At 38.5% G+C, this 26,618-nt stretch overlaps 3 protein-coding genes across 4 annotated transcripts; 2 read left to right on the top strand and 1 right to left on the bottom strand.

Moving 5' to 3' along the window:
- Positions 1-9: 9 nt before the first annotated feature.
- Positions 10-2,812, bottom strand: LOC101171851 (beta-crystallin A1-1). The gene is made up of 6 exons (XM_004075443.3): positions 2,709-2,812; positions 2,228-2,294; positions 1,948-2,066; positions 1,612-1,753; positions 1,280-1,422; positions 10-331 (listed from the first exon to the last, which is right to left on the bottom strand). Exons 2-6 carry the CDS (start codon positions 2,264-2,266, stop codon positions 184-186), a joined length of 591 nt encoding a protein of 196 aa, XP_004075491.1. The 5' UTR covers positions 2,267-2,294; positions 2,709-2,812; the 3' UTR covers positions 10-183.
- A 2,047-nt stretch (positions 2,813-4,859) lies between these two features.
- Positions 4,860-7,839, top strand: LOC101171182 (beta-crystallin B1). Of its 2 annotated transcripts, XM_004075441.4 has the most exons (7): positions 4,917-4,995; positions 5,244-5,273; positions 5,805-5,878; positions 5,983-6,101; positions 6,197-6,329; positions 6,611-6,753; positions 7,029-7,839. In XM_004075441.4, the coding sequence occupies exons 3-7, from the start codon at positions 5,813-5,815 to the stop codon at positions 7,195-7,197; spliced, it is 630 nt and encodes a 209-aa protein (XP_004075489.1). In that variant the 5' UTR covers positions 4,917-4,995; positions 5,244-5,273; positions 5,805-5,812; the 3' UTR covers positions 7,198-7,839. The 2 variants fall into 2 exon arrangements, with proteins under 2 accessions (XP_004075488.1, XP_004075489.1); XM_004075440.3 differs by lacking the exon at positions 5,244-5,273 and having other exon boundaries at positions 4,860-4,995.
- Positions 7,840-10,112: 2,273 nt separating this feature from the next.
- Positions 10,113-26,443, top strand: unc119 (unc-119 lipid binding chaperone). The gene is made up of 5 exons (XM_004075439.4): positions 10,113-10,433; positions 23,572-23,685; positions 23,792-23,882; positions 24,936-25,108; positions 25,189-26,443. The coding sequence occupies exons 1-5, from the start codon at positions 10,310-10,312 to the stop codon at positions 25,299-25,301; spliced, it is 615 nt and encodes a 204-aa protein (XP_004075487.1). The 5' UTR covers positions 10,113-10,309; the 3' UTR covers positions 25,302-26,443.
- The last annotated feature ends 175 nt before the right edge of the window (positions 26,444-26,618 follow it).

Here is a 26,618-nt window from a genome sequence, read left to right as displayed (position 1 = left end):
TTCTTTCCCTTTTCGATTCTTTACTCAACTTTTTCTTTGTTCCCATCTTGATAAAACAACATTTCTGTAAACATCTGAAGGGTTAAGCACCAAGGAGTGCTGGAATGACTGGGTGAAGGAAGGAAGAGGAGGAGGATGTGGAAGAGGTACAGAGAGAGAGGCTGGGAGATCTGGCTGCAGGTCTCACTGCTGGATGCGACGCAGTGACTGGACCTGGAAGGACTGAGCGTGGGAGCCCCACTCTCTGTAATGTTTGTACTCGCCACCGTGGCGATCACATTCCATGATGTACTGGTAACCACGGTAACCTGGAAACTGGTAGCACACCCAGCTGGATAAGAAGGAGAGACATCACTAGTTAGGGAAAACAAAGTGGAGGTGTTCCCAGTAAGATATGATTCACATTCAGATCAAAAAAGCAGCAAGAAGACAAACCTGGGATGGCTACAAAACATTTAGTATCTGCAGCTCTTGGAATTTTTGAGTTGTCAAAATTTTGTATCCTCAGTTTAAGCCAACACAAATCCCCAATGCAAGGTCCTTATAGAACTTAAAAGAGTTTTTGAGTTGTTTTCAAATAAAGACAAACTTTTAATGCAAAAGCATGGACAGTCTTAAAGAATGTGGTTTACTTATTACTCTTATCTCAGAGAAAAAGTATATAAAAAGGTGGGCTCTAATGTGTTGTTTACATCAAAGTAGTTATATGATACTTATTGATTCCACAAAGATCATGCCCATTTGAAGATATGCTTTATAATGTGCCTCAATATTTTAATGAAGTCATAACCCTGGAAAAAAGGGGGAACGTCTAATTTATTTTTAGCTTGAGAAAACACTATTTACTAAAACACAGGGTTAAAGCTGCATGAGTTAAGTTCTAAATAAAAATATTCAAAAAACAAAGTTCACTATAGACCTAAATGAATAGCCTGGTTCTGGTTCTGGTGGGAAAATGAAAGTAACAAAAGTAGAACTTTGCTGAAAGGCAAAAAAAAATTCAATGCAAAAAATGTGCCATATTTAAATATCAATAAATTATTTTTGCATGTTTAGACAGCTTATCCCAGATTTTTTTTATTTTATGTGAAGGTCTGTCCTTTGGTTTTTAAATTTGAGCGACATTTTCATTCTGTAAAGCACTTTGTGTTGTTGAGCCGTGACAAATGCTTTTTAAATAAAATTTGATTTGATTTAAGTTGATATTTGAAAACAATTTAGCGTGCAACAGTGAGTCGTGTTAAATGTACTGGATATGTATTCATGGCAGTTCACTCACGCGCCACTCTGAACTTGCATGGACCCGATTTCATTGTTACTCCAGCCCATGGCCTGAAGAGAGGGGTAGTCATCATTTATTTCCCACTGCCGTCCCATGAAGTTCTCGCTCTCAAACACCACCATCTTGGACTCCTTGTGGTTCTGTGTGGTCAGAAGACAGTCTGTTGTTAAATGTTGGTAATACAAAGGCAGTTTTGGACACATAAGTAAAAAAGAAATACATTTGCACAGAGTGAGAGTGATTGCAAATCTTTTCCTTGTTTGACAAAAAGTTTGCATAAAAAAATTATTTTCAGGTGCAAACAGGAAAATGAGAGTTTAGAAATGCACCGCAGAGCAGATGGGGCGGAAGGACATCATCCTCTCAATGTGGTAGGCGTTGCTGCCACTCCATGACTCCCAGTGAGGGTACTCCCCCCTCTCCAACACAAACTGCTGTCCACAGAAGCTCGAGTGCTCATATCCTGCCCAGCTGTCAAAGAAAAGCACACATTCACATGCACAGAACTTTCATTTTTTAAGCACTAGAAATTTTTTTTTCAAGCTGCATGACTTAACTGGTGAGTCACATGCAGATTCTAAGTACGTACCAATATTCTTTTTGATCCCTAAATTCTTTAAAACATTTTTAAAAATACATGGATTTTGACACATTTTCTGACTTACGCTCCGCACTCCACCTTGAGAGAGCGGATGTTGTTGACGCCACACTCCATAATGTTCTGGCAGGCTGAGGTAAACTCCAGACGTTTGCCCTGGAAGTTCTCCTGATCATAAACTGTGATCTGCGAGGAGCATAGAGCAAAAAAATCCATACGTGAGCCAGACATATTTCAGTCACATGTGGATTCAAAGTGCAGGTGTTGTGAGAAATCAAACCAGGCATGAAATTGAAAAAGACCAGTCTGCCTTTTGTTTATGGTCCATGACTAGACATGAACCTTACCTTCCATGGTCCCAGTGGGTTTGGGTTGTTTAGAGCCATGCTACTGTGAGTCCCAGTATTGATTTACCTTCAAAACAAACAGTAGATATATAAAAAGAATGACAAGCTGCAAGAAAAAAGCTAAATGAAACCACTTTCTTCAGTGGAGAAAATACCATTTGTCTTAGTAAATCTTGAACTCATGCTGGTCTTGAGATATTTTAACTCTATCTGTCCGTTTTCCATGCATCTCTGTTTTAAATAGCTTCCAAAAGTTCATCACCCAGTAAAATTATGCAACTTGGTTTACAGAAAAAACAGTCACTTGTATTGGAGCAAATCTTCAAAGCTTGATTCAATGCATGCCAGCTCTGTCAGTATGTCAGCTCGTTTGCATCTCTGAGCTCAGCGTATAGGTTGTGACTCAGCAGAATGACAAAAGGTAGGGAAGTGAAAAAAATGACAATGGTCTGAACACTGAGGATGGAGATAGAGGGCTTACCTGACCGGCCCCAAAGAAAATTGCTGTTCAGTGCTCACAGGGGGCTCCACTAAAACGATGTCCAGATCCGGAGAAAACTGACCTATTTATACATCCTGGTGCTGAAAAGCAGCTGGGCCTGAGGGTTCGAGGTGAGAGTCAGCACATTGCTGTCCCAGTTATTGTCCAAAGCTGAGCTGCTGGGCTTTAGCGACCCACAGCAGGACTGGACAGAGGGCACGGTGCCCAGTGCAAATAAGCAGAAGCTCCAAAGGATCCATCCAGTGGGCTGCCCCAAGTCCCAGCATAATATAGCCTACAAGAGCAGGTTTCCACAGTTTTATAAACCCCATTTGTCGAAGTCAGAGAGAAAATATACAGATGTATTTCTTCAACTTAAATTAGTAAATATTGTAAACTTAAAATATTTACTTAGCATGTACATTTGGTCCAAAAAGATCTCCAATAAACAAGCAGGTCTGAGCAATTCTGTGTCTGCCATGCATCAGGTCCACTTGCCTGTTCCCAAATCAGTGGTACCTCGCCGTCTCACTCACATGTCATGTCAAGTCATGCACTCGCATTGTCACAGACAGAGGCAGAAAGGAAACGTCCTGTTCATGCAATGGCACAAAGCACGTAAAGGAATTCACACACATACATGGCAACGCTTGCCATGTTGAGGAGAAAATTGAAACCCAGGAGGATCTTTTTTTTAAATGGTGCCTTTTAATTCCAAAATAATAATTTTCATTTTCTTTGTCACAAATGCTTTTAATTACTCAGTATCAAGTCCTTGTAGCAAAACTCAATGAGTAAAAAAGTGTTCGGAATTTTCAAAAAATTGAAGTGAATCGATGGAAAATATAAAATGAGACAACATTTATAGAACCATTACATTCTATAAATTTATTTTATAAATATAGTTTTAGTGTCTGCCGAAAAATTGTAAAAAATAAATAAATACAACACAAGTGCTCTCTTTAGAATTTTTTGTACAATAATGCCCTAATTAATCTTTGTCTCCTTTAAATTACAGTGCGGCTTTCCCCATTTAGCCTTGAGATTTGTAGATTTACACTTTAAAACCCAAAGAGTTGCTTAGGAAAGGTTAAAGCCCAACGTCACCACAATAAAAAGGCTTCTAATTCACACTGGAAGGGACTGTGAAGGTGGTGAATTTAATGCTGAATGCAAAATTTGTTGTGGGTTTTTCAAGATACTGTGATTTAAGTTTTGACAAAAGACAAACATCAGGTTTACAAGGAAACAGAGGAAATAACAATATCCAAGCAAGTGCTTTTTTCAGGAAAAAAGGCCCCCGCTGCAATTTTTTGGAGTTTTTTTTATTATATCTCAAATGTAACCAAACTCTTATGGCACAAAAGCTGATTGCATCACTTCTCTTTTATGATTCGCCGATTTGATGCCAAACAGCATACATCACCAAGATTTGAATCAGCTGAACCAAAACCCTCATTTGTAGGGAGACCAGCCCAAGAAAAGCAACAAACACTGAAACATATCACCTGGTTCTGGTGTAAATAAACATTAAAGGTTGAAGCCTTTCTTTTTACAAACCACAGAAAAAGAGTTTTAGGAAGAATATGAATAAAACTTGATTGATAAAATGTTAACAGTAGAGTGGAAAAGAAGCACTGTTGCATGTAGAAGTCAGTTGCATATCCTCATATGAAGTGTGAGCTTCATGCATCTACAGTTCGAGCCTGTCTAGCACCATGGTATTCCGTCCAATGCTTCCCTGTAGGAACAAAAGAGATTTAAAGTGTTTGTACAGTCAGCACATTACATACCCATGGCTCAACGGCTTACTGTGTGCACCAAGAGTAAGAGGAGAAAAAAACACAGAAGCAAAAGACTAAAGTAACATAACAGAAGAATTTAGGGTTTGAAATAGACCAAAAGAATTGAAATTCAGGAAAATGGAAGCCCCCACAGTGCGAGATGCCCACAACAGTATCCGTGCTTTGGTGTGTCTACATGTGTGTGTGTTAGTGTGTTAGCGTGGGAGCTAGCAAACTTTCTGCTGATTGCAGTCACTATTCAGCCACAACAGTGGGGAACAATGCAGCATTCAGCTTCATCAGCACAACTCTCCAACAGAGAAGCAGAGTGACCTTTGACTCATCACTGGGGTCCAAACAGCCCACAGCCAATGAGATGTGATAATTTTACACCTATAGAGCCAGTCTCGATGTGAATGTATATATATATATATGTCCACAGACAAGGCCTGCGTCCATCCCTCTCTCCAAAGATCTGCTTGTTTCAACCTTCAGTTGTAACTGTAAGTGGCCTCCTAACTCTGCTAGACTCTCTGGACTTTCAGGGGATTATCGTGGCTGCAAATCTGCTCATTTCTGTACCCAGGAGAGGACTGTTTTCTCTTTAATCCCAGTTTTGGATTTATCACTTGGATTATTGGCATAAAATTCAGCAAGATTTAATTTGATGTTTCAGATTTCTTTGCATGTTACCCAGAGGTAAATTCAGTGAGGATAATGAAGGTTTTCATTTATTTTGCTTTTTCTGTAGAAAAAGAATAGTTCAAGATTGATTTGGCAGGTCAGTAATCTTTATAAATATTTCTTTTCACACATGTTGCCAAACATGTAGGATGTAGCCAAACCTTGGGAGTCTTTATTTGTTTTTTCACATTGAAAGTAGTGCTCAAAAATGGTGGAGATAATGAGGATGAGCAGGGAATCATGTGAAGAATTAATTCTCCTTTTTGCGGGAAATAATATGTGTATATTTAAATAGTGGGCCTTTAGATCTTCTATTTGACTAAATGCGCTAAAGGGAGAAATGGAAGTAGGAACTCTTATAAAAAGCTCCTGGTATTCAATCCATGCAATAAAGTTGTGTGCCAGTTTTCTCGTGTTCAGCATCATACATTAGCTTTTTATTGAGTTTTTTAAATTTTCTCCTTATATAATTACTTGTTTCCCAAGATAAAATCTGAAGTTATCTGAAAAGGAGTTTACCCAGACACTCTGTGAAGAGTATCTTGCATTATCGAAGTGATGAACTTCTCTTTTTTTTTAAACAGTTGTATTAGTTATAACTGATATTGTAACCTTTTGTTCTTTCCAGATCTTATCATGTCTCACTCAGGTGCTCAAGGTAGTATTGGCAGCCATCCTGCCATAGGGCTGCACAACTATAAGGTACCTCAATGTTCATTTTGCACCTTGAAAAGGTTGTTAAATGAAAAAAAAAATGTTGAAACATAAATTTTATACTGATGCCTTTGTCATATTCTGTTTGGCAGATATACCTCTATGAATATGAGAACTTTCAGGGCCGTAGGATGGACCTGTTTGGAGAGTGTCGTAACCTGTGTGAGAAGGGTTTTGATAGAATTGGCTCCATTATTGTCGAGTGCGGACCGTAAGTCCCCCATTTTCTATATACATACCAAGGCAAAAACACTGCAAAAACTACTTTCCAAGCTAATTAAAATGCATCTCATTCCAACTTTGTAGCTGGGTGGGCTATGAGCAGCAAAACATGACAGGTGAGATGTTCATGTTGGAGAAGGGAGAGTACCCACGCTGGGACACCTGGTCCAACAGCTACAGGTGTGACCGCATGATGTCGCTCAGGCCTGTGCAGATGGTAGGTTGTCTTTAGCCTGTGAGGTTTCATTGTTCTGCAGCTTCACACATTTTAGCGCTACTGTTGCCCTAGTTATGATCTGATGTTACATGCATTCAGGGCAAATTAGATTTGTAAGCGCTGATTTCTATTAGGAGGTCATTTTATCCCTGCTCTGACAATTTTTTTTATTTTTCTGTAAAAGTCTTTTAGACATCCCAGTATCAGTGTTTAGCTATGACTTTTTGCTTCCATGTTTGTTGTTTTTAAACAGCATATTCTCATATTGCATTTTTTTCCAGGACCCACAGGATCACAAGATTTGCTTGTATGAGTGTGCAAACTTTGATGGTCGCAAGATGGAAGTGTGTGATGAGGATATTCCGAGCCTGTGGTCTTACGGCTTCCAGGATCGAGTTGGCAGCATTCAGGTCACAGGAGGAACGTGAGTAATTTCTGTGTGTCTCCTGGTTTAGAGCATAGAGGTCAAAGAATTGACGGAAAACCTGTGTGACACTAAAAAAAAACTGGAAAATAGTCATTTTAATGATTAAAAATTTTAATTGCATTCATAAGAGAAAAAATGCTGGCTTTTAAAGGGTTTAAAAATGTAAAAATAAAGTGAATTAAAATAATAAAAAAATGATGGATGGCTACTTTCCTGCATAACCAAGTTGTGTGAAAATGGCTTCCTTTGTTTTTCTCCACTTCCTCTTGTAGCTGGGTTGGCTACCAGTATCCTGGCTACCGTGGCTATCAGTATATATTTGAAATGGGCTCTTTCAAGCACTGGAATGACTGGGGAGCCCAGCACCCCCAGATCCAGTCCATCCGCAGGGTCAGAGACATGCAGACGCACCGCCGGGGGTGCTTTGAGAAGACCATGTAGACGAGTCCAGAGACAGGAAGCAGCAGCTTCTTTATGAAATTGATCGTCGCTTTTCCCAGCAGCCAATCAACAAACGGGTGTCACTGGCTTCACTGGTCAAGTTCTTAAGTATGTGGATTTGTGCTATTTGTATACAAACCTCATACAAAAGTATTATATTATATTTATGAAAGGGAGGGTTATGGGGATTAAAACACCCTAAGTAGTTTTTCTTTAGCTTAGTTTGTTTCTATTTGCAATCAAATTATTACATTTTAATTTGTACTGACCTGCTCATGTGTTTGACACTAAAATGATTCCACAAATCAGATGCTTCTCCCCTGTGATCAACAATTTTGAACAAATGGACTCAATCTTTCCTCTGCTGGATACCATGGACAGCTCTTGGCCCTTGCAGTAAGTTTGTAATGCAGGAGGAGGCGCTATATCCTCATCACAAAGCACCACTGATTTATAGATGAACTGGGATTGGGTAACTAACCAAACTCTTCATGGCCTTGTGATGTGGGGATATCAGTATTATCCCAACAGCAGGTTTCAGCTCATTGACAGAGCTGTTCACAAGCATTTCACTTTTTCTCAGGGATGCTGGCATCTGGAAATCCCTCCAATGGAAATAAATACAAATGATACACCTGAAAATTTGGCTTTGTGTTTTCTTTGAAAGGGTTAATGTGCTCTTAAAGGAGTTGTTCTAAATATTCAAATAATTTAAGTTTAAAATTTTGCATTCAAAATCCTTTACAGCGTGAAACACCTGAATGTTGGTCGAAGCGATTCTTAATAGAAATTTCCTTTTTTAGTTTTTAATGCATCATGTTTTTGTTGTTTACTTGTTTGATTAAAGGTTTCACCTTTTCTGATTGCACGGTTTATTTAATGAGTTTAAAGTACATATGATCTTATGCTGCACAGCAATGGATAGCTGCCCAGAGGGGAGTTTCTGAAACATATAGATGTGTATTTTTTATATACTTTTTCTACTGGATCATAAACCAATGAATTCACGTTTATGTTCAGGTTAACTCAACAAAGTAGACTTAAACTCTTAGAAGAGAAAATGCAATTTTTGTCTTGCGTTGCTTAAAAACTTGCAAAAGAGCACATTAGCTGCATTGGTATGATTCTGTCAGGAACAGGAAGACTTTTATTTTGAAAGGAAATCATACAGCTTCTTTCAAAAGTAAAAAACAAATTCGCATTTTGAGAAAATGCTAGTTTCTCTTTATATTTATGTTTTTAAATATGCCAAATATATATATATATATATATATATATATATATCATACAAATTATTAAAACAATGTGATAAATGCATAGAAGTATCAAATTTTCCTAAACGGTAAAATAGTACTATGCAGCTCCTAATGGGTTTTGATGAGTAGAAAACAAGCCTAAATGGCTCTTTTACTATTAAAGGTTGCAGACACCTTAAGACAACCTACATTATGAAGCCATGCTCTCTACCTTAAGAAAAACCTGGAGAAAAACCCAAAACACATTTGGTTTGCTGCAGCAGCAGGGCAGAAAAACAATGTTTAAGATCCCAATCATTTTGTGGCAACACACGCTTGTCGGCCACTTTATTATGTACGCCTTGCCAGTACCGGGTTGGACCCAATTTTTTCTTTAGAACTGCCTTAATCCTTTGTAGCATATATTCAACAAGGTACTAGAAACATTCCTCAGAGTTTGGTCCATATTGACATGACAGCATCACACAGTTGCTGCAGATTTGTCGGCATCCATGATGTCAATCTAATGTTCCACCACATCCCAAAGGTGATCTATTGGGTTGAGATCTGGTGACTGTGGAGACCATTTGAGTCCAGTGAACTCATTATCATGTTCAAGAAACCAGTCTGAGATGATTCCAGCTTTATGACATGGTGCCTAATCCTGCTGGAAGTAGCCATCAGAAGATGGTACATTGTGGTCATAAAGGGATGGACGTGGACAGCAACAAGACTCAGGTATGCTGTCACATTGTAACCATGCTGAATCTAAATCTAAAGGGCCCAAAGTGTCCCTAGAAAAATATCCCCCACACCATTGCACCACCAACACCAGCCTGAACCATTGATACACGGCAGGATGGATCCATGCTTTTATGTTGTTGACACCAAATTCTAACCCTACCATCCAAATGGGGCTGCAGAAATCCAGATTCATCAGACCAGGCACCATTTTCTAGTCTTTTATTGTCCAATTTTGGTGAGTCTGTGTAAATGTAGCCTCAGTTTCCTGTTCTTAGCTGACAGCAGTGGCACCCAGTATGGTCTTCTTCTGCTGTAGCCCATCTGCCTCAAGGTTGGACATGTTGTGTGTTGTCTTCTTTCGACCTAGGTTGTAACCAGTGGTTATTTGAGTTACTGTTGTCTTCAGATCAGCTGGAACCAGTCTGGTCATTCTACTCTTACCTCTGGCATTTCAGAACTGCCCTCCACTGGGTATTTTCTCTTGTTCGGACCATTCTCTGTAAACCATAGAGATGGTTGTTTGGGAAAATCCCAGTAGATCAGCATTTTCTGAAATGCTGAGATCAGCCCATTTGGCACCATCAAAGTCTCTTCAGTCACCGTTCTTCCTTATTCTGATGCTTCGTTTGAACTGGGACAGATCGTCTTCACTATGTCTATGCCTTAATGCACTGAGTTGTTGCCATTGGATTGGCTGATTAGACATTTGCGTTAAGGAGCAGTTGGACAGGTGTGCGTGATAGTGAGAGTAGTCATGACTTTTTTTTAATTCCTCGTTATTTATTTCCCAAGTAGAGAAGGCCATCCTGAGTTTAGCACATTGCATTCTGTGAAGCCGTGTGTGAGTGGCCAGTTTAAAGCCACGGGATTTGGATTAGAATCTGCGACAGAACCGACGAGCCTTTAAGCGAGAGGAAGGGGAGGGAGGGAGCTACGGGCTGATTCTGATCTTTTACCGGATCGATAAGAGGAGGAGGCGCGGAGAATGAGGTATTCTTGTAGCAGCGCACAGCCCGCTTGTTGGCTCCGACGCACGTAAATCTGCAGCGACGCGACGCGGACATCACCGAGAAAGAAAAGCGCCACTTCCTTGCTTCCCGCACCGCGCGCTGTCACAGTCTGTCCTCCTGGACATGAAAGTACAGCAGGACTGCAACTCAGCGGACATGGGGATCCCGGTGAGAACCGAAGAAGAACTGCGCAAAAACACCGTAATTACACCCGAGGATGTGCTTGGGCTACAGAAGATCACCAAGAGTAAGTAAATCTGGTACGACTGGTTAACATGTTGTCATGTGCCGTGGCTCTCCTTCTGTCTGTGTCTACCATGGACAGCGCCACTGTTTAAACCAGCCTGCTCCGGTCACTGACTAGCTTTCTGTTATCACCTGCAAAGCCACTATTCATTGAGAATATTTAAGTCTCCATAATGTGTTTAAGAATTATTTACTATTTTATTTAAAAATGTCCTTGGATTTGATCATATGAAATAAGGGGGGGGGGGGGGGGGGGTAGTTGGAAATAGCTCTGGCTTTACTACTTGACTTCAAGACACCTGCAGCTCTGAGGTAACAGGTGGCCAGAGATGTGATCAAGCGATTACAGCTCATTGAATTAGGGGGGTGGGGTGGGGTGGGGGGAGTCCTGTCTCTGTTCTTTATGGTGTGACTGAAACATTTTTAAGTTATCTGTTCCAGGAGAGTTGTTCTCCCACTTTGAACTTTGGAAAATGACTTTTTCTGCAGTCAAAAGTGTTTCTCCTCAGACCATCAAAACAAGGAAATACCGGCGGTAATGTGACAGTGTCTTGATGTAAAGTATCAAAATCCACTATAGTTTACCCATGTGTTTAATGATATACTTGTCACAAATTTAGCCACGAGGCCCAAGCCACGGTCTCATTGTGCTGGTCCCAAGCCTGGCAAAATCCAGAGATTTGATTCAGGAAGGGCATCGACATAAAATCTTTGCCAAATCAAATATCCGAATCAAAACTTTGACATCCATACCAGATTGGTCAAGGCACGGGTTAACAACTATCAGTGCTGTTCACCGACAGGGTGGGAATTGGACTACTGTTGGTTGAAGAAGGAGAGGAAGAAGAACGGAGACATGAAGATGTATGGCGTTTCGAATACACCCGCTCAGTTGTCTTTATGCCCTTTCACTTTATGGCAGAGATGAAACGCCATAAAGATAGCTGGTGCTAGAGTAGAGGATGGAAAATATAGGGTTAGATGGAGGAAGGTGCATCGCTGTGGCGACTTCTGAAGGGAAAAGCGAAAAGGAAAAGAAGAAGCAGACGACAAACCAATTCCCTTCCTATTCCAAAGTAAAACTGCCAAACTTTACCAGAAAATGAACTTAGTCTGTTTTCCAAACCACTTTTAATTTCTGTGAGAAATTAACTGGGAGGAGATTTCTGTGAATCTCATCATTGTATATTATGGTTAAAATCTATAGTGTACTCAGTTTATTAAATGATGTAGTTGAACCTGCTGGGCCTCTTTAACCATATGGTTTGTTTGCCCACTTTAAAGAAGGTTTTTTTGTTTAATTTATGGCCAAGATGACCAGAACCTACCATGAAAGTGTCTATAAAGTGTCCCAAAACCAACAAGTGATTTGCCGACACACTGTACTGTCATTGTTGACAGTGAAAAGGCGTTAAGTGGAGTGGAGTTTAAACTGAAACTTCTTCTGTTCAGTAATGAAATCGCACACCTTCCCTTTTGAGCCATAACTACAAAAGTAAATTGCACAAAATTCCATTGCCTTTAAAAGAAAATACAATGTTAATCAATTTTTGCTTCATTGTAATAAAAAAAAAAACATTCACAGCTTGTATTTGTAGAATAATTCATGTACAGTTTGATAAGACCCTGTCGGCATGTTAAATAATCATTTAACTACGTTTTGTTCAGATTTATTCCTGCTTCTTCTATCAATTTCACCAGACATTGAAATAGAAGAAATATACATTTGTTAAATTAGAAATGTTTTTTTATTGTATTTATTAACCTGTGTTAAAATAGTACATGATCTAAAGTCAAGTACAAATCTCAAAAACTGTTTTTCCGTACACTAACAGAACAAAGAATATTTGATAATGTTGCATAAAGTTCAGTAAAAAAGAATCACTGAGGGAGGTCCTTTCCTGCTTCTTTGTTTGTTTTAGCAGTTCTGTCTGCAGTCTTTATTTTCTGACAGGACCAGGGCCTCATGTCTGACTGACTTATACCACCAGCTAATGACAGAAATTTATTTTTGCATTTGGCAAGTTCAAGGGGACAGCTGAATGGTTATTGGGAACAACTAAAATGACAAACAATTTAATGCAAAAGGGTTTTTTTAACCTAAGCCTTTTTGAGAAATTATTTTCTGAGCATCACTTAAAGAAAAGAAAAAACTGTTTGTTTTCTTTTACATAAAAGAATAAACTCACTCTTACACCAAGATCCCAAGAGTCATACTTTCCTCAGATTTAGTTTAATTTAAAAGATTGAAAAAAAAACATAAACACAAGCAAGTAAAAGGAACAAATCCTGAAGACACCTCTGGGATGTCACCCTCTCCCATCTGTTTTCATTGAGTAATGTCTGAGCTGTGAACCAAAAGCAAATCTGCATCAGTTGAAAACAATCCCTAAATCACTCATGATGGTGCGGTAATCTCCGCCCTCCTCTGACATGTAATCTGGATTATGTCGGGATGGCTGTAACACAGCATTCTGCAATGAAATGATACATGACAGGTAATTAATACCTCCATAGTGTAAAGCACAAAATATTTCTGACAGTGGTCTTGGTTTACTGAAAAGAGTTTAAGAGGCTGTCTGTGAATGGTGGCTGAGCAGTCTTTGTTAAACACTTTAATCGATTACTTCTGAGCAAAGATGATCCAAACTACAGCCAAAATAAATGACATAATGGCAAGTTATTTCTGTATACCACTAAGATAAATGATGTGTTGCACAATTCGGTATATCGTTCTCTCTGCCAGGAAAAAAAGAATTGAAGCAAGAGAAAAGAAGAGTTGCTTAAAATGCCTCCTTTCTTGTGCTGTAACATTGGATTCGTTGGAGCCATGTTCTACCCAGATTTGGGTAAAGCTTACCAATTCTGGGAGCCGTTTTGGTCATGGATGCTCCAAATACTTATTTTCATGTTTCAATTGTAAGGTATTTGAACTATATTATTGTAGCTTTAAGTCTAAACCTAAATGAGTAATGTACTCCCTGTTTTCTAAACTTTATAAATATATAATATTGAGAAGAATCTTAAACCGACTACTTAATGAGACTGTGAGTGGACTGCTTTTCCAAAAAAGCACCTTCTAATCAAGGTCAACAAAATTAAAAGTGATGGTTAGTCCTGTTTCTCACAAATGTCTCTAGAATCAAGTTAATCATCCATAGCATTATTAATAGTCATTAAACCACCTGAGATTAAATGTGCAATCAAATCAAACTTTATTTGTTGAGCACTTTTATGACTAATCTACCTCAAAGTGGTTACATAAAAACATTTGCTAATTTTAAAAACCAAAAGCAAGACCAAAAAAAAAAAGGAAAGGGCTCAAACTGTAAAAAAAATATATATATATATTATATATATATATATATATATATATAGATAGACTTTTCTAGTTTTGTCCTACCATCACTCAGAGGCCATAAATATGCTTTCTTACTTCATCAAAAAGGATCATTTGTGGGAGGCAGTTGTCTGCTTCAGGGCTTGTGGAAAGAGCAAGAAAAATCAGTTGCTCTGCTTGGAAAGCTTTAAGGGCTCCATGCTGCTGTGCTTATTAAAGATGTAACTGATTTTGTCAAAGTCATGGCCTTTCTCATGATTTCTTTAATGTGTCTAATTAAGAAAAAAACAGGGATGGTCTCTGAGTCAAACATTTGGAAAAAGCAAGCAGTCTCAGATGAATGTTTTTAAATGAGGATTTCTTTTTACGGTTCCAAAGTCCTTCAAATATTTGTGCTGCTTTGGTGCATCTGAGAGACACTCCATTTAGATTCAGGGGAAAATGGTGGCAGTTTAAACTAGATTTGATGATTGAAGTGAAATTGTTTTGCATTGAAAGCCTTTTTCTTTGCACTTTAAATGCTGTCTTAATGTGAAAAGAAGAAAAAAAACACATATGCAATTGCTAAAAGGGGATGTGAAGGAGTCAGCAAAGTTTCTTCAGACCCGCAGATGCTTGACATCACCCTCACCCAAGTGACAAGAGAGCACAGGGCAGAAATATCAGTAGTATCATTTAAAAAAAGAGAGCTTAAATGATGCCACTCGTCTCAGATATGTGAGAAACACCCCTTGGATTTCTCACAGACACTTTGAAAGCCTTTATAATGGCCCCGAGGACACAGAATGAGCTGCAGTCTTTCATGGTTTATCCTGTGTCATTGACTGTTGTTGGGTGCCTGCATTCAGAAATATTATTGAAATGTAAAAAGAATTCTCTCTACCAGTAACAAACTGCAAGTTCCATCAATTTATATTTTTATTCTGGTATTTTATCAAACTCAGTGAACTCATTTCACACCCGTCTACTGCAGAAGAGCCTAAACTCTTAACAAGCATGAACCCAGAGTCATTGGAGGACACCTTCACATTATAAAAATCTAGTTAAGAACATTAGATCTCAGGATTAGTAGAGGCTTGACCACACATGGATGCTTCAATGTACTGTGGGTATTTTGAGCACAAATGATCTCTGGTGTGCAATTTCCCTCATGCAGGTGATTCCTGTTTCTTCCATGCGTACGATTATTTGACTTTAATAAGTGAGCAACACAAAGCAGCTCTTTATCTGCTTCAGGTGGGTATTCTGACAGCCAGAGCAGTGAATACAACTTTAATTAAAATTGATTGGCGCAGTCGATTCCTATAATCTCCCATTCGCAGCTGCCTCGGCTTCTGTCTCACAAGAAGAGAAGGAAGTTATTATGACTCTCACTTGTGTTTGTGAATCAGAAAGCTGCTCGTGTAAATCTCTGTGGTGGTGTTGCGATCCAGTTGCAGGTCAACGCGGGTCAGATATTAATGTTGGATTATTCATGAAAAATAAACAGCTGTCCTATTAATGATACTGTTGCTGCTGTTTGCACTTTGAGGTCTGCTAGGTCATTTGGATTTTAATATAATTAAGGCTAAACACAGAAAGTCTGTACAGCTCATCAAGCCAGCATAAGTTGAGAAATTCCTGGTGTAGTGAAAAAGCAGAGGCGTGGTTGCACTTGCACAGCATTTATCTAATAGCTTCTTATGTAGGATACAGATTATTTTTCTCATTTATACATAGTTAAGTAGTTAAAACATACCAACTAAATCTGGATTTCTCTGCATCACCGTTTTAAATCTGTCTATCCTAACAGCCTGACAAACACGGTTATTAAAATAATTGTGGTTTTTGTGGTACAGGCACTAAATTTGGTATGGATGTACTTTAGGATCCCCTCTTTCAGAAAAGCATGTCAGCCACGAGAGAGTCCAAGATTTTAGTAATATATAAATAATATACATATAATGATAGTCTGTTGGTACCCCTCAAGTTTAAAGACTGCATTTTGTGCATGAACAGCTCTCATTGATGAGACTTGGGCAAAAAGATATTTTTATGATACTTTGAAAATTTTTGTAACAATTCAGTATATTGCCGCCATTTTTATGAATGGTCACCATTTTAGATTTTTCTCATGGCAAACGTGCTTTTCTGAAAGAGGGGATCCAATGGTACATCCATGCCAAATTTGGTGCTTGTACTACAAAATGCACGATTTGTCTGAAATATCAACCTAACTGGCTCCGCTAATGAGAAAAAGGGGCTTACCTTGCTCATAGCGTTAATAGGAGAAGCACACAAAGAAATGTATTTAGTTATTACTTAATTAAAACTGTGTTAAAAAGTTTGTTACTTTCAATTTTTGTCTTATTAGTGCACAGACGATTAAAAATATAAATTCATCTTATTTCTAAACTTTATTTGTAGTTGATTAGGAGAAATTATGTTCAACAAGATTGCCAAACTACTTTTTTTATTATTGTCTATCTGAAAGATGTACATTTTGAAAGAGAGTGTTTGACAGTTATTTTTTATCCATCTTTAATATAGCAACACTTTTCTTAAAGACATATGTGATTTGTCTGAGTGCAACTAGCTGGGATTTATATTTATCCTCGGTATTGACTGCAAACGTGCTCTAAGACTGGTAGAAAAGTCCAAGAAGTTCCTCAACAAGCTTCACTGTAAATCTGCATTCATACTGTCAGTTTTTAAAGTGTCAGTCTGTTTGGTTGTGTGTGTGCGTATGCACATTTGAGTGAGTTAGCCTGAAGAGACAGTGGTTGTATCATTCTCAGTTAAGTGGTGTCATTAAAATTTTTTTGTTGAATTATATCATTCTTGCTTGTTTTACTTGTGGAGAGGAAATTGTCCTAATTATTATTTTCTGCATGTTTGTTTACACAAAAAGACAACAAATATGATATTAAACATACGAAAACGTCTTTGTTTTAAAGAAAGACTGGACATGGGGAGACTGCCAAAGTTTCTTGTTGAACTTACTAGTATTTTGCAGAACCTTCGTTCCTAACACACACAAACACAAACTAGTTAAGGTTTCTACCACTGCAGATCTTCCAGAGCTTCCTTTCCAGTGCGATGGTTCAACTTTGTTGCATTTGTCCTCAAAGAACATCTTCCTCTCTTTAGCACAGGATGGAGAACCATGGGGAGGGAGGCGGAAAAGAGAAAAAAGAGATCTCATCTGCATTCAGCTGCTCAAACTATGACCCCTCCTTGAACCTCACCATTTGTCAGTTTTCCTGCAGGCGCTGTTAACTGAGAGACGTGAAACAGCCTGCCATATGCAGGTGCGCTGTAATGCATGTAATGGTTATGTCCCCTGCTGCCCTCAGCAACAGATCGTTTAAACCAGAGCACAAGCTCCAACACATTTGCATTGTTCTTTCTGGTGTTTTTGGGGTAAATTCAGCACAAGTCAGATGGAAAGAATAAGGCATGTGAAGTCAATCCCTGCGGCTTGGACTGTAACTCTGGGCTAATCTTGAGGATTAAGGAGCTAAAAGTGGCTTGCTCTTTGTGAACGCTACTTTGGTGTCAGACAGACTGTATGTTTTAACACAGCATGACCTGAGACATGGTGCTAATTTTACTCTCTGGAGTGAATCAGCTGCCAGCAGCCTGCTTTCAAGACTTTGCTGAATTTATTTTCCATTTGGTGAAAGTTCTAATGGCTGACAAAAACTGGTCTTTTGATTGATGCATTTTAGCAGATATGTATGAGTGAGATTTATTGAAACGGTACTAAAGTCCTGCTTGCCAGTATTAAAAAGATCTTGATACAAGTAAAATCTGCAAATCAAATGCAGGATTGCAGGGTACTGTAATTATGGCAGACCACCTGTGCTGGCAGTAAGTGATAAAATTCCCCACAGAGACGAAAAAAAAGTCTAAAGTCTTCATGTTTTGGAGCAGCTTGTGTTCCCCTTTCACTCAAGGGAGGTGAGATAAAACAAAAAGGACTCCCCCAGGTCCTCCTAAAGGTAGAACATTAATTTGCATGCTGCTCGTGCTTAACCTGAGATTCTGTTTTTTGATCTACTGCTGCATCTCAATGTTGTGCAGGAGGCAGGTGGATGACGAGAAGGGAAAGAGACAAGCTGATGGAGCTGGCACTTTATCGGAAGAAGCGTTGCTAGGTTACAGTGTTGAAGGAAGTGAAGTGGACCACTTTGAGAGAGTGTTTCATGTTTTCTTTGATTTTGTTCCATGAAATCAAAATTTTGTTTTTGGATTGGCAGTCTTGGTGGGAACAGTTTTGTTGATACTATATTTCTTACAAAAATATTTTTAATCCTTTTCATTAGGGTTTGCCTCTTTAAAGTCCCACTCTGATCATCTTTTGATCTATTGGAAAAGCGTTCTTTGGTCTTTTAATTATGATTATGCCGTCCTTAGCCGGAATTGAAAAAAGCAGTGTCATCTTCCAAGATATATTTTCTGCAGAGCAGCAGGAGTTCATTAAAAACTCAGCACTGAGTTGTGAGCGGGACAGTTGGCACGTAGTAAGTGTTCCCCCATTTCCCATCATCCCTTTATTTACACTCTCTCCTGCTAGTTTACAGTCACTCACAATCCCAACCTAACATTAGCGATGCAACAAAAATGGCGAGAAAGATTGGAGCTATCCAGCCGGACAGTTTTGAGCCAACTCAGACGATGAAAACAAAGCCAAACGTCAAAACTATTTGCCTGCAAACTATTTGTCTGCAAGTGGATGCACCAGAATGGAGCAGAGCAGGGAACCTGTGGCTTGCCATTGTAGGTTCTATGTCACACCTACAAGCTTTTTCCAACCGAATTGTTTCATCTGCTCCTTTACTCAGAAATGCTATTTTAAGCTTAATTTTCTAAATATTTGCCTTCCATTTTCAGGAAAATGCTAAAAGAACATGTTAAAAACTCCAAAAACACAATTTTCAACAGGATGGGTCTTTAAAATTTTATTAAAGTAGCAGGGACATGTTATTAACGTAATATGTTATCAAGCCTCTATTGAAATGCCCAGTAATATAAAGTCAACAGCTCCCAAGTAATTGGAGTCACTTAGAACCAAGTCTTTGAGTTCAGTTCCATTTGTATATTTTTAATATTCAACATGAAAGATCTGCAAAATAATTTACGGCACAGCATTTAAAAGCTTTGTGAAATCTCTCAAAATGAAGGTAAAAAATGTGAATTAATCCTGTTATCCCCAAAAGATACACAATATCAGCTGTTGTGGAATAAAATAGATCATTCCTATTATTGGAAGTAATTAATAAGCATACATTTTTATAAGAAAAAAACCATAGGCCCAGAGGGTCCTTATTATCATCCCATGGCATCCTTATGTAGCCTTTTATTTTGAACTATTAATGAAATTATGTTGATTTTTATTACATTGTGTGTGTGTGTTTTGGAAACAAATTGTGTAATTTTAAAAAGTCAGTGATTCCTTTTTAATAGCTACCACACATGTAAGGAACATGCACACGTGGGATTAGAAACTCAGCTACAAATTTGGTGAGCTACATTTAAATCTTCTCTGCCAAAAACATATTCCTGATACTGACTCCTGTTTTGATCTTGTTTAGGGGTAGAGTCTGAAAAAACACGTCTGTATGCATTAAATTTATAGACGTTCATTTTTAAAAATTGCTTATGCTCAACATAAAAATTCCATTTAGCAGACTTCATCTGTAGGGAAGCATAGATTCCTCAGGGCTCGGGGAAAAAACAAAGCAAATTCTGTTTCTCGAATGAGGAAGCTTTTATAACTTTATTGATAGGATTTTTTTGCAGTTTCATATCATCAGAATCCATTACTTTACTTTTACTTGTATAGCGCTTTACTACCTTCTTAGAAAGCCCAAAACGTTTACAGTTACAGTTCCATTCACCCTGCACACACTCTGGCGCCAACCTATAAGCAACAGGAGCAATCTGGGGTTCTTGCTCAAGGACTCAATGACAAGAATTGCTAGAAAATAGTGGCTATAGAATAGACAGTGTTATAAATACTCTAGTGTGTTACGTAAATAGTTATATTTGTTTTTGTTATTAAAGTCTAGTCAGACTTTTAAGTACATTTTACAAAGACTTTGACCAATGCAGTCTCCATATAGACAAAGGTTGTCTCTTAGTTTTCACAAATGTATGTCTTCACCCTTTTTCTTTGTGCTCCCTCAGTACTGCCTTGTCTCTCTTTATGTTCACTTTTAACCCCAGTGAGTTTTTGCTGTTTCTGAACTTGAAACACGTATGATTTTTATCACAGCTGCAGATCTCAGGGAGTCAGCACTGTGGGCCGTCATCAGTCAAGCTGCTCCGTGGGCACAGACTGTGAAATCAAAGTGGACCTGAGCTGTTCGTTGTGATCCTCTCACCACAGTGGGAGGACCTTGATGGCGTGCACATTTGCAAACTGTGCTGTCAGATGAAATGCTCCATCTGTTTTCCTCAGCAGCTCAGCCGAGAAGCAAAGTCTGTTTGAGAAAGCACAAACATGATCGAGGGGGAGGTAAAGGACGTCAGATGTCTTGGGGGTGCCATTTAAAGGAAAAATTATGCATTCGGTGCACGACTTCAGAAGTGTCTCACTGCTTTTTTATGCGTTGCTGAACATCAGCGCTTCCACATGATTTCTGCACCTAAGTTTTGCACTTGATTGGAATAAAAACGCAACCTTTTCTGAACTGTTATGGTAAAGCATTTCCCTTAAATTCGTCTAAATGTATGAAGGGAATTGTCTTTGGTGGGCAATGAATCACATGGGGGATCATGTCAGGTTTCTCTGCTCACACAACTAAATCCCAAAATAACCTCAGACTGACATTTGTTGGTATTACAATACAGGTTAATCCAGTGTGAAAGTTTTACCTCGGTGTTACATTAGAAAAAACACTATAAGCTTATATTTAGGATTCTATTTGGTAATGTCCTTAGAGAAGATAAGTTCCTCACGTGTAATGCACTGGCACCAGAAGGCAATGCATCAAACCACAGCTCTCTAACCCTCTTACTAGTTCTGCAGGCAAAATAAAGACATCAGATTCAGATTCACATGGAAATTTGGATCTTTATGCTGGTCAGTTTAGGAGCACGTGTCTGCGTTTGCTGACTTCCACAGCTGAGCAGGGATCACTATGTAGCAGGAAGAGCTACACTATGTTTGGGTTCAGCGGAAAAAAAGTGAAAAGTTTTACACAAATTGGTGGTTCAATTGCTCAGTTCAAGGGTGTTCAAACTTTTTCCAAAGAGGGCCTGATTTGGTGAGGTGAAAATGTGCAAGGACCAACCATTCTTTGAACCTTGATATTACATGCAAATTAAATAATGAATACAAACATTTTGTTGTGGGATACAATACATTATTCAGACAAAACAGAAATACATTTTACCAAAATTACTGTGAAATTCTGATTTGTAGACCAGAAATACACTTTAAAATAAAGGGTCTTTAGAAAATACTTTTGTCAACATTAAATCTGGGTTTATACAAAATCTTACATATTTTTTATTATTTATAGTATTTTGCGAGCAGGAAAATAAGACATTTATTCAGAAGTACAAACCTCTATGGTTTAATCACAGAAAAAAAATAGTTTGGAGCTTGAGGCTCTGGAGGTCAAGTAGCCACAGGTTTACAGCAGCCTACAACATCATTTAGCCAATCACAGTCAAGAAATAGTATTTCTTAGAAAGTGCTGGAGGCTGCACGTTATTGATTTTATTTTTATAATGTTTGTCCTCTCTAGCAAATGAAGACAGATTTTATGATAGGAGCCTGCGGCCTGGTGGGCCGCGTTTGGACCATGGGCCAGACTTCGGACATGCCTTGCTTAGGTTCTTTTTGTTTTTGTTTTTTTTTGTCCTATCCAGCAAAAGAACATACAGATCGAAGCAGCTGAGTGCCTCTAGTGATGGGCATGTTCAGCTTTTACGATCGGGGTTGTTTGATACTCTTTCAAGTGTGATGCCTAGCTTAGTTGATGAAAAACGTTTCAAACACAAAGTCTTGAGTTATTGACCTGAGTGCATTATAAATGCGCCTAATTACAGCTTCCTTAATGCACGTCTTTATAGGACTTGTCAAGTCGTTCGTTTTGTAGTCTGTCTTTAACACATCAGTAAATACTTACATATGTACGTTGTATATATTTAATTAAATATATCAGTTTCATAGTATTCTCTGGCCATCTAGCAACAAAAAAGATTTATAGACATTCTTTTACAGTTTTGTGCTTTTACATAAAACTTGCTTTGTATAAGTCTGTGCTATGGACAGATTCTTTAGTCGATTCTCAGCAATATTTCCAAAAAAGGTCAAGCACATTCTCTGTTAGCTCTAAATCGCTGTCTTTCACAAGAGTGACTTCATCAAACAAGGTGTCAGGTATTGTGTGCTGGACATTATGAAAGGATCTATAAATATCTGAGCAGGTGGCCAAAGCCTGAGCAGCCCATCTGTTTCTTAACTCCCAGAAATGTGCGAGGATGAGACTTTGCGAGTGTGTTTGCACAAAAGGAAGACAAGGAAAAGAATGGCGATGAAACGCATCAGAGTAAAAAAATAGTAAGAACGGTGCAACAGATGTTTGCTACTATTAGCTGCCCTCAACCTAAACCCAAGAGGTACTGCATGTGCGTGCATGTCTAAGCGGGCATGGGAGTGTGTGCAGGATGTGTGCATCCAAGCAGTATGGTCCATGTGATGATAAAACACAATAAGCCTCTTAAATCTAATCCTGGCTGGTTGGGTAGGGAGTGTCTCCCACAGTTTGTCCACACACACATGCATGTTCATACACTCACACACACACACTTTCTTTTAATATCTAGCTAAAGAAAATAGTATCGTTGATACATGCATGAATATCAATGAGCATCACCTGTCCCTTCAGAGTCTGCAGAAGGACGAAAAGAAAAACACACCTTTATGATTTTCTCAGAGATCATAATAATTTAAGCACTCTAAGCTAAAAAATAAACTGTTTATTTACTTAATCTGAAGTCTTAAAGGAAAAAAAAGATACTTTTATTAATGAATTTATTTATTTTATAATTTTAACAACTCCGTTTTACAATTGTTCTGTACCTGTAAGGCGACCTTGGGTGCACAAAAAGGGGCCATATAAATAACATTTATTATTATTATTATCATTATTTAAGAGACAGCAAAGTATATGAAAAAATAAGAAGTTAATTGGCAAGAATTGGATTATTTTATAAAAAACATGAACAGACCGTGAAATGTACATAAAGCTTTCTTAAATTAGGCGGTCTATAAAAGTCAAAATGCTTTCTACTCTTCATTTTATTTAATTTGATAATAGTTTCAATATATGTCAGTTAAATCATGGTGTAAATCATCACAGTTAGGGATTATTTTTTGCATAAACTACTTTAAGTTGTAACTTTAAAGGCGATTTTCCTCAGATTACCCACCTTTACCTAAAGGTGCCCGGTAAAAAAAGCTGAATTGACCTGCTTATGCTTTGTATGTATGTATGGGATCTCATTCTTAACTAAACTTGAACTACAGATTAGCTAAATTAGTCAAAGAGTTAAGAAGCATTCTGAGAGCTGTTCCTGTACTTGTCTTTTCTCACTGCACAGAAATGTTTGTGCTAAAAAAGGAGCTGTGTGGTTTCTATGTTTAACATCTAGAAAAGGTCAGCGCATTCAATGAGGAGAGGGTTCTAATTAATGGCAATGGTGACAAGTATCTGTGTGCCTGTTAAATATCTCAAACATGAAGAGGACAACTTTTACTCATACCTGTCGTTTTTATCCTAAATTTGTTTTCTATTTTCAGATTATCTCTGCTCTCCAGAGGAAAACGTCCACAGGATCGACTTCACCAGGTTTAAGATCCGAGACATGGAAACGGGTACTGTGCTGTTTGAGATCACCAAACCTCCAACACCAGGTCAGCCTTAAGCCACAGCAGAATGATTAGAGACCAGGATAATCCCACAGATTATTTAACACTTTCAGATAAAGTGTAAAACAGTTTTGTTTCTTCTCTTAATTAGGCGGTGTGAAACTCTGTGACCCCAACGCTGGGCGTTTTGTCCGGTACCAGTTTACACCAGCATTCCTGCAGCTGCGGCAGGTTGGAGCCACGTAAGTCACATCATTCTTGGCGTTACGCTTGCTCAAATGTAGGGGACAAATCCATGGTCCACCCTGTTGCTGTTGCACAGCTGTGTGGGCTTCTGCTTAGGACAATTGGCTCAGATGGATCACTGGGAACACAGGTCAGTCCAGCCCACCTGCTGAGTCAGGCTTTTAGCTGTTTATGAGCAGCAGTCATTGTCAGACTCCCTCTCATCACTGCCTGACTGAAAGTTTATGCAACATTCAATGCAGACATCTCATTCAGCCCAAAAACAATGATCAGCCAAAGTGGCACGTAAGCACTTATCACTACAGCTTTATGCTTTAACCCTTGTGCTATCTTAGATGAACCCACCCTTACATTGACGTGTTCTCCCTACCATGACAAAGGTGGATAAAGGTGGAAAGATTTCATGTAATCCATGGACACCAGTGAAGATCACAAATCATTGAAGAAAACAAGTTCAGCGCACTGTCTAGTGGGTCTAGATGACCCAACTCCCAATGTTAAAGTGCCTAGGATAGCACAAGGGTTAAATAGGGAGTCAGTAATTTGAGCAGAACTTTGCAGTAAAGAAAGTGTTGGAAGTTGAAAATCAAGTTAAATCAAGTGTTGGCAATGCAGTTGGAAGTGTAAAAAATGTTTTCACTTCACTGCTTGCTTTAAAAAAAAAAATAAAGAAACGGCTGTAGAAAAAAAAAAAGAAAACTCAATGACAATCTCTTACATTTGTTGCACGCTCTGGGAATAAAGGATTCAAGTAAACCAACAGCTGACTTAGAAATAGCAGATAAACTTTTACCCTTTTGAAATGAGCTCACACCAGAGAAAATAATTGTTTGCTTCTGGTTTATTTACATCAGGGTCACATGAGAGCGCAGCTCTAGTGATGTTGCCTTAAGCTTCGATTCGTTTTTGTCTCATCGGTTCAGTGTTATTGGACATGTCAGGCAAAAACGGCTAATGCTGAGCTCAAAGGCAGCCAGAACCCTCAAAAGATTTGTTTTCTTTTAGTTTAAATGAAACATTTGCTGATTAACTTCATGGGATTTCTGCAGAGTGGAGTTCACGGTGGGGGACACCCCCATCAACAACTTCCGCATGATTGAGAGGCACTACTTCCGGGATAAGCTGCTAAAGAGCTTTGATTTTGAATTCGGCTTCTGCATGCCCAGCAGCAAGAACACGTGTGAGCACATTTATGAGTTTCCTGCGCTTTCAGAGGAAATGAGTAAGTATCAGACACTGATAAAACCCCAGTGAATCTGTGTGGACAATTGCGAATAATACTGTCTGCTTCTTCTCTCTCAGTGCGTGAGATGATCCAACACCCTTATGAAACTCAGTCTGACAGTTTTTACTTTGTGGACAACAAGCTGGTGATGCACAACAAGGCAGATTATTCCTATTGTGGAGGACCATAGGTGGACCTCAATGCTTTTCATTCTTCCACTTCAAGACATTTTGCAGACTGCCACTTCAGGACCAGAGCAAGATAAACTGGCAGACAAATCACTGACATACTTTCACATGTTAGCTCCACACATTTCTGGTTAGATTCACAACTGCCTGACCAATCAAGTTCCCCCTATTTGCCTTTATTTTTTTTTTCAGACAGTTTTATCACCAGTTTGCATCATCGTGTGAGTGTGTGGACAGCAGCACATGTAGTGTTTGTACATACTGTGGACTTCAGACTGTCCATGCGGGTTCCTGTTGATCATTGGGAGAGAATTTTAATTTTGTTTGTTAACTAGTAAAAAAACTGAAGTTTTTACACAGAAAAGAAAATGTATAGACAAGGTTTATGATAGATTTCAGAATATTGTTTGTTTTGGTGTCTTGTAGCAGTTTTACTTCCAGGGTTTCTTTCATTCGTAGCAGCACATGCATCTGAACGAATCGTCTGTGTTCTGTCATCGTCTTCCTGGATCACAGCAATGTGTAATTTGTCTTTGTGAAGATGTCATTTCTTCCATGTTTTCATGTTTGAATAGTACCACAATGTGTTGTTACTTTTTTTTTAAACAAAAATAGCAATTTTGAGGTGTCAGAAAACATGTTAACCAAAAAACAGATACCTGTTTTGATAAAAAAAAGTACTTTCTCTCTATTAATGAACACTGTGTACCTTTAACAGAAAATGTGGAAAGTTGGTAAAATTTTGACAGAGAAAGTTCCATCAATGCAATAAACAGGATTTTTGAATAATCCTGATCTATTTTTACATCAGTGTCTCCGTCTTTACCTGAAAATGAAAAGGGATGCATATTTTCCCTCTTGAGAATTAATGAAAATGTATATTTTGGCAGAGTAGACACTGTTGTTTCTCATTTGAATTTCTATGCTATTTTATCTAAATCTTTTGAGAACTTTTGTTTAATATAGACAAACTTTCCACCATGCCTGTGTTGTTGTCAGGTTATTTGATGAAATAAAGAGAAAGATTACATGAAAGGAAAAATATGACATCATTTATGTGAAAGAGTATTCCTTTTCGGAGTACTGTTGCTGCCATCTTCTGGAATATGAGACTGACTGCTGTCATTAAAAACTCCTTTCATCACTCACCAGTCAAGCATTATTAATACATTATTAATAGATTATAAAATTAATATCTCAAACTGAGATCTTGTCACTTGCTCAGCCTATGGCAGCTCGGATAAATATACAGCACATTAAGTTTCTTGGATTTTGAAATACCTGGGGGGGTTTCAGGGCACTTGAAGGCATTGGAAATG

Source organism: Oryzias latipes, chromosome 13, assembly GCF_002234675.1.
Source record: "Oryzias latipes chromosome 13, ASM223467v1".
NCBI classification, from domain to species: Eukaryota; Metazoa; Chordata; class Actinopteri; order Beloniformes; family Adrianichthyidae; genus Oryzias; species Oryzias latipes.
Note: the sequence above shows the minus strand (reverse complement) of the source record. Positions and strands in the feature narration are given on the sequence as shown.

Coding starts and splice junctions, on each gene's coding strand:
- unc119 (XM_004075439.4), top strand. CDS start 10,310: ATGAAAGTACAGCAGGACTGCAACTCAGCGGACATGGGGATCCCGGTG. Junction 23,686..23,791: donor CACCAAACCTCCAACACCAG/GTCAGCCTTAAG, acceptor TCTCTTAATTAG/GCGGTGTGAAACTCTGTGAC. Junction 23,883..24,935: donor CTGCGGCAGGTTGGAGCCAC/GTAAGTCACATC, acceptor GGATTTCTGCAG/AGTGGAGTTCACGGTGGGGG.
- LOC101171182 (XM_004075440.3), top strand. CDS start 5,813: ATGTCTCACTCAGGTGCTCAAGGTAGTATTGGCAGCCATCCTGCCATA. Junction 6,330..6,610: donor CGCTCAGGCCTGTGCAGATG/GTAGGTTGTCTT, acceptor ATTTTTTTCCAG/GACCCACAGGATCACAAGAT. Junction 6,754..7,028: donor ATTCAGGTCACAGGAGGAAC/GTGAGTAATTTC, acceptor TTCCTCTTGTAG/CTGGGTTGGCTACCAGTATC.
- LOC101171851 (XM_004075443.3), bottom strand. CDS start 2,266: ATGGCTCTAAACAACCCAAACCCACTGGGACCATGGAAG. Junction 1,754..1,947: donor CTCAAGGTGGAGTGCGGAGC/GTAAGTCAGAAA, acceptor TTTCTTTGACAG/CTGGGCAGGATATGAGCACT. Junction 1,423..1,611: donor TCCGCCCCATCTGCTCTGCG/GTGCATTTCTAA, acceptor CTGACCACACAG/AACCACAAGGAGTCCAAGAT.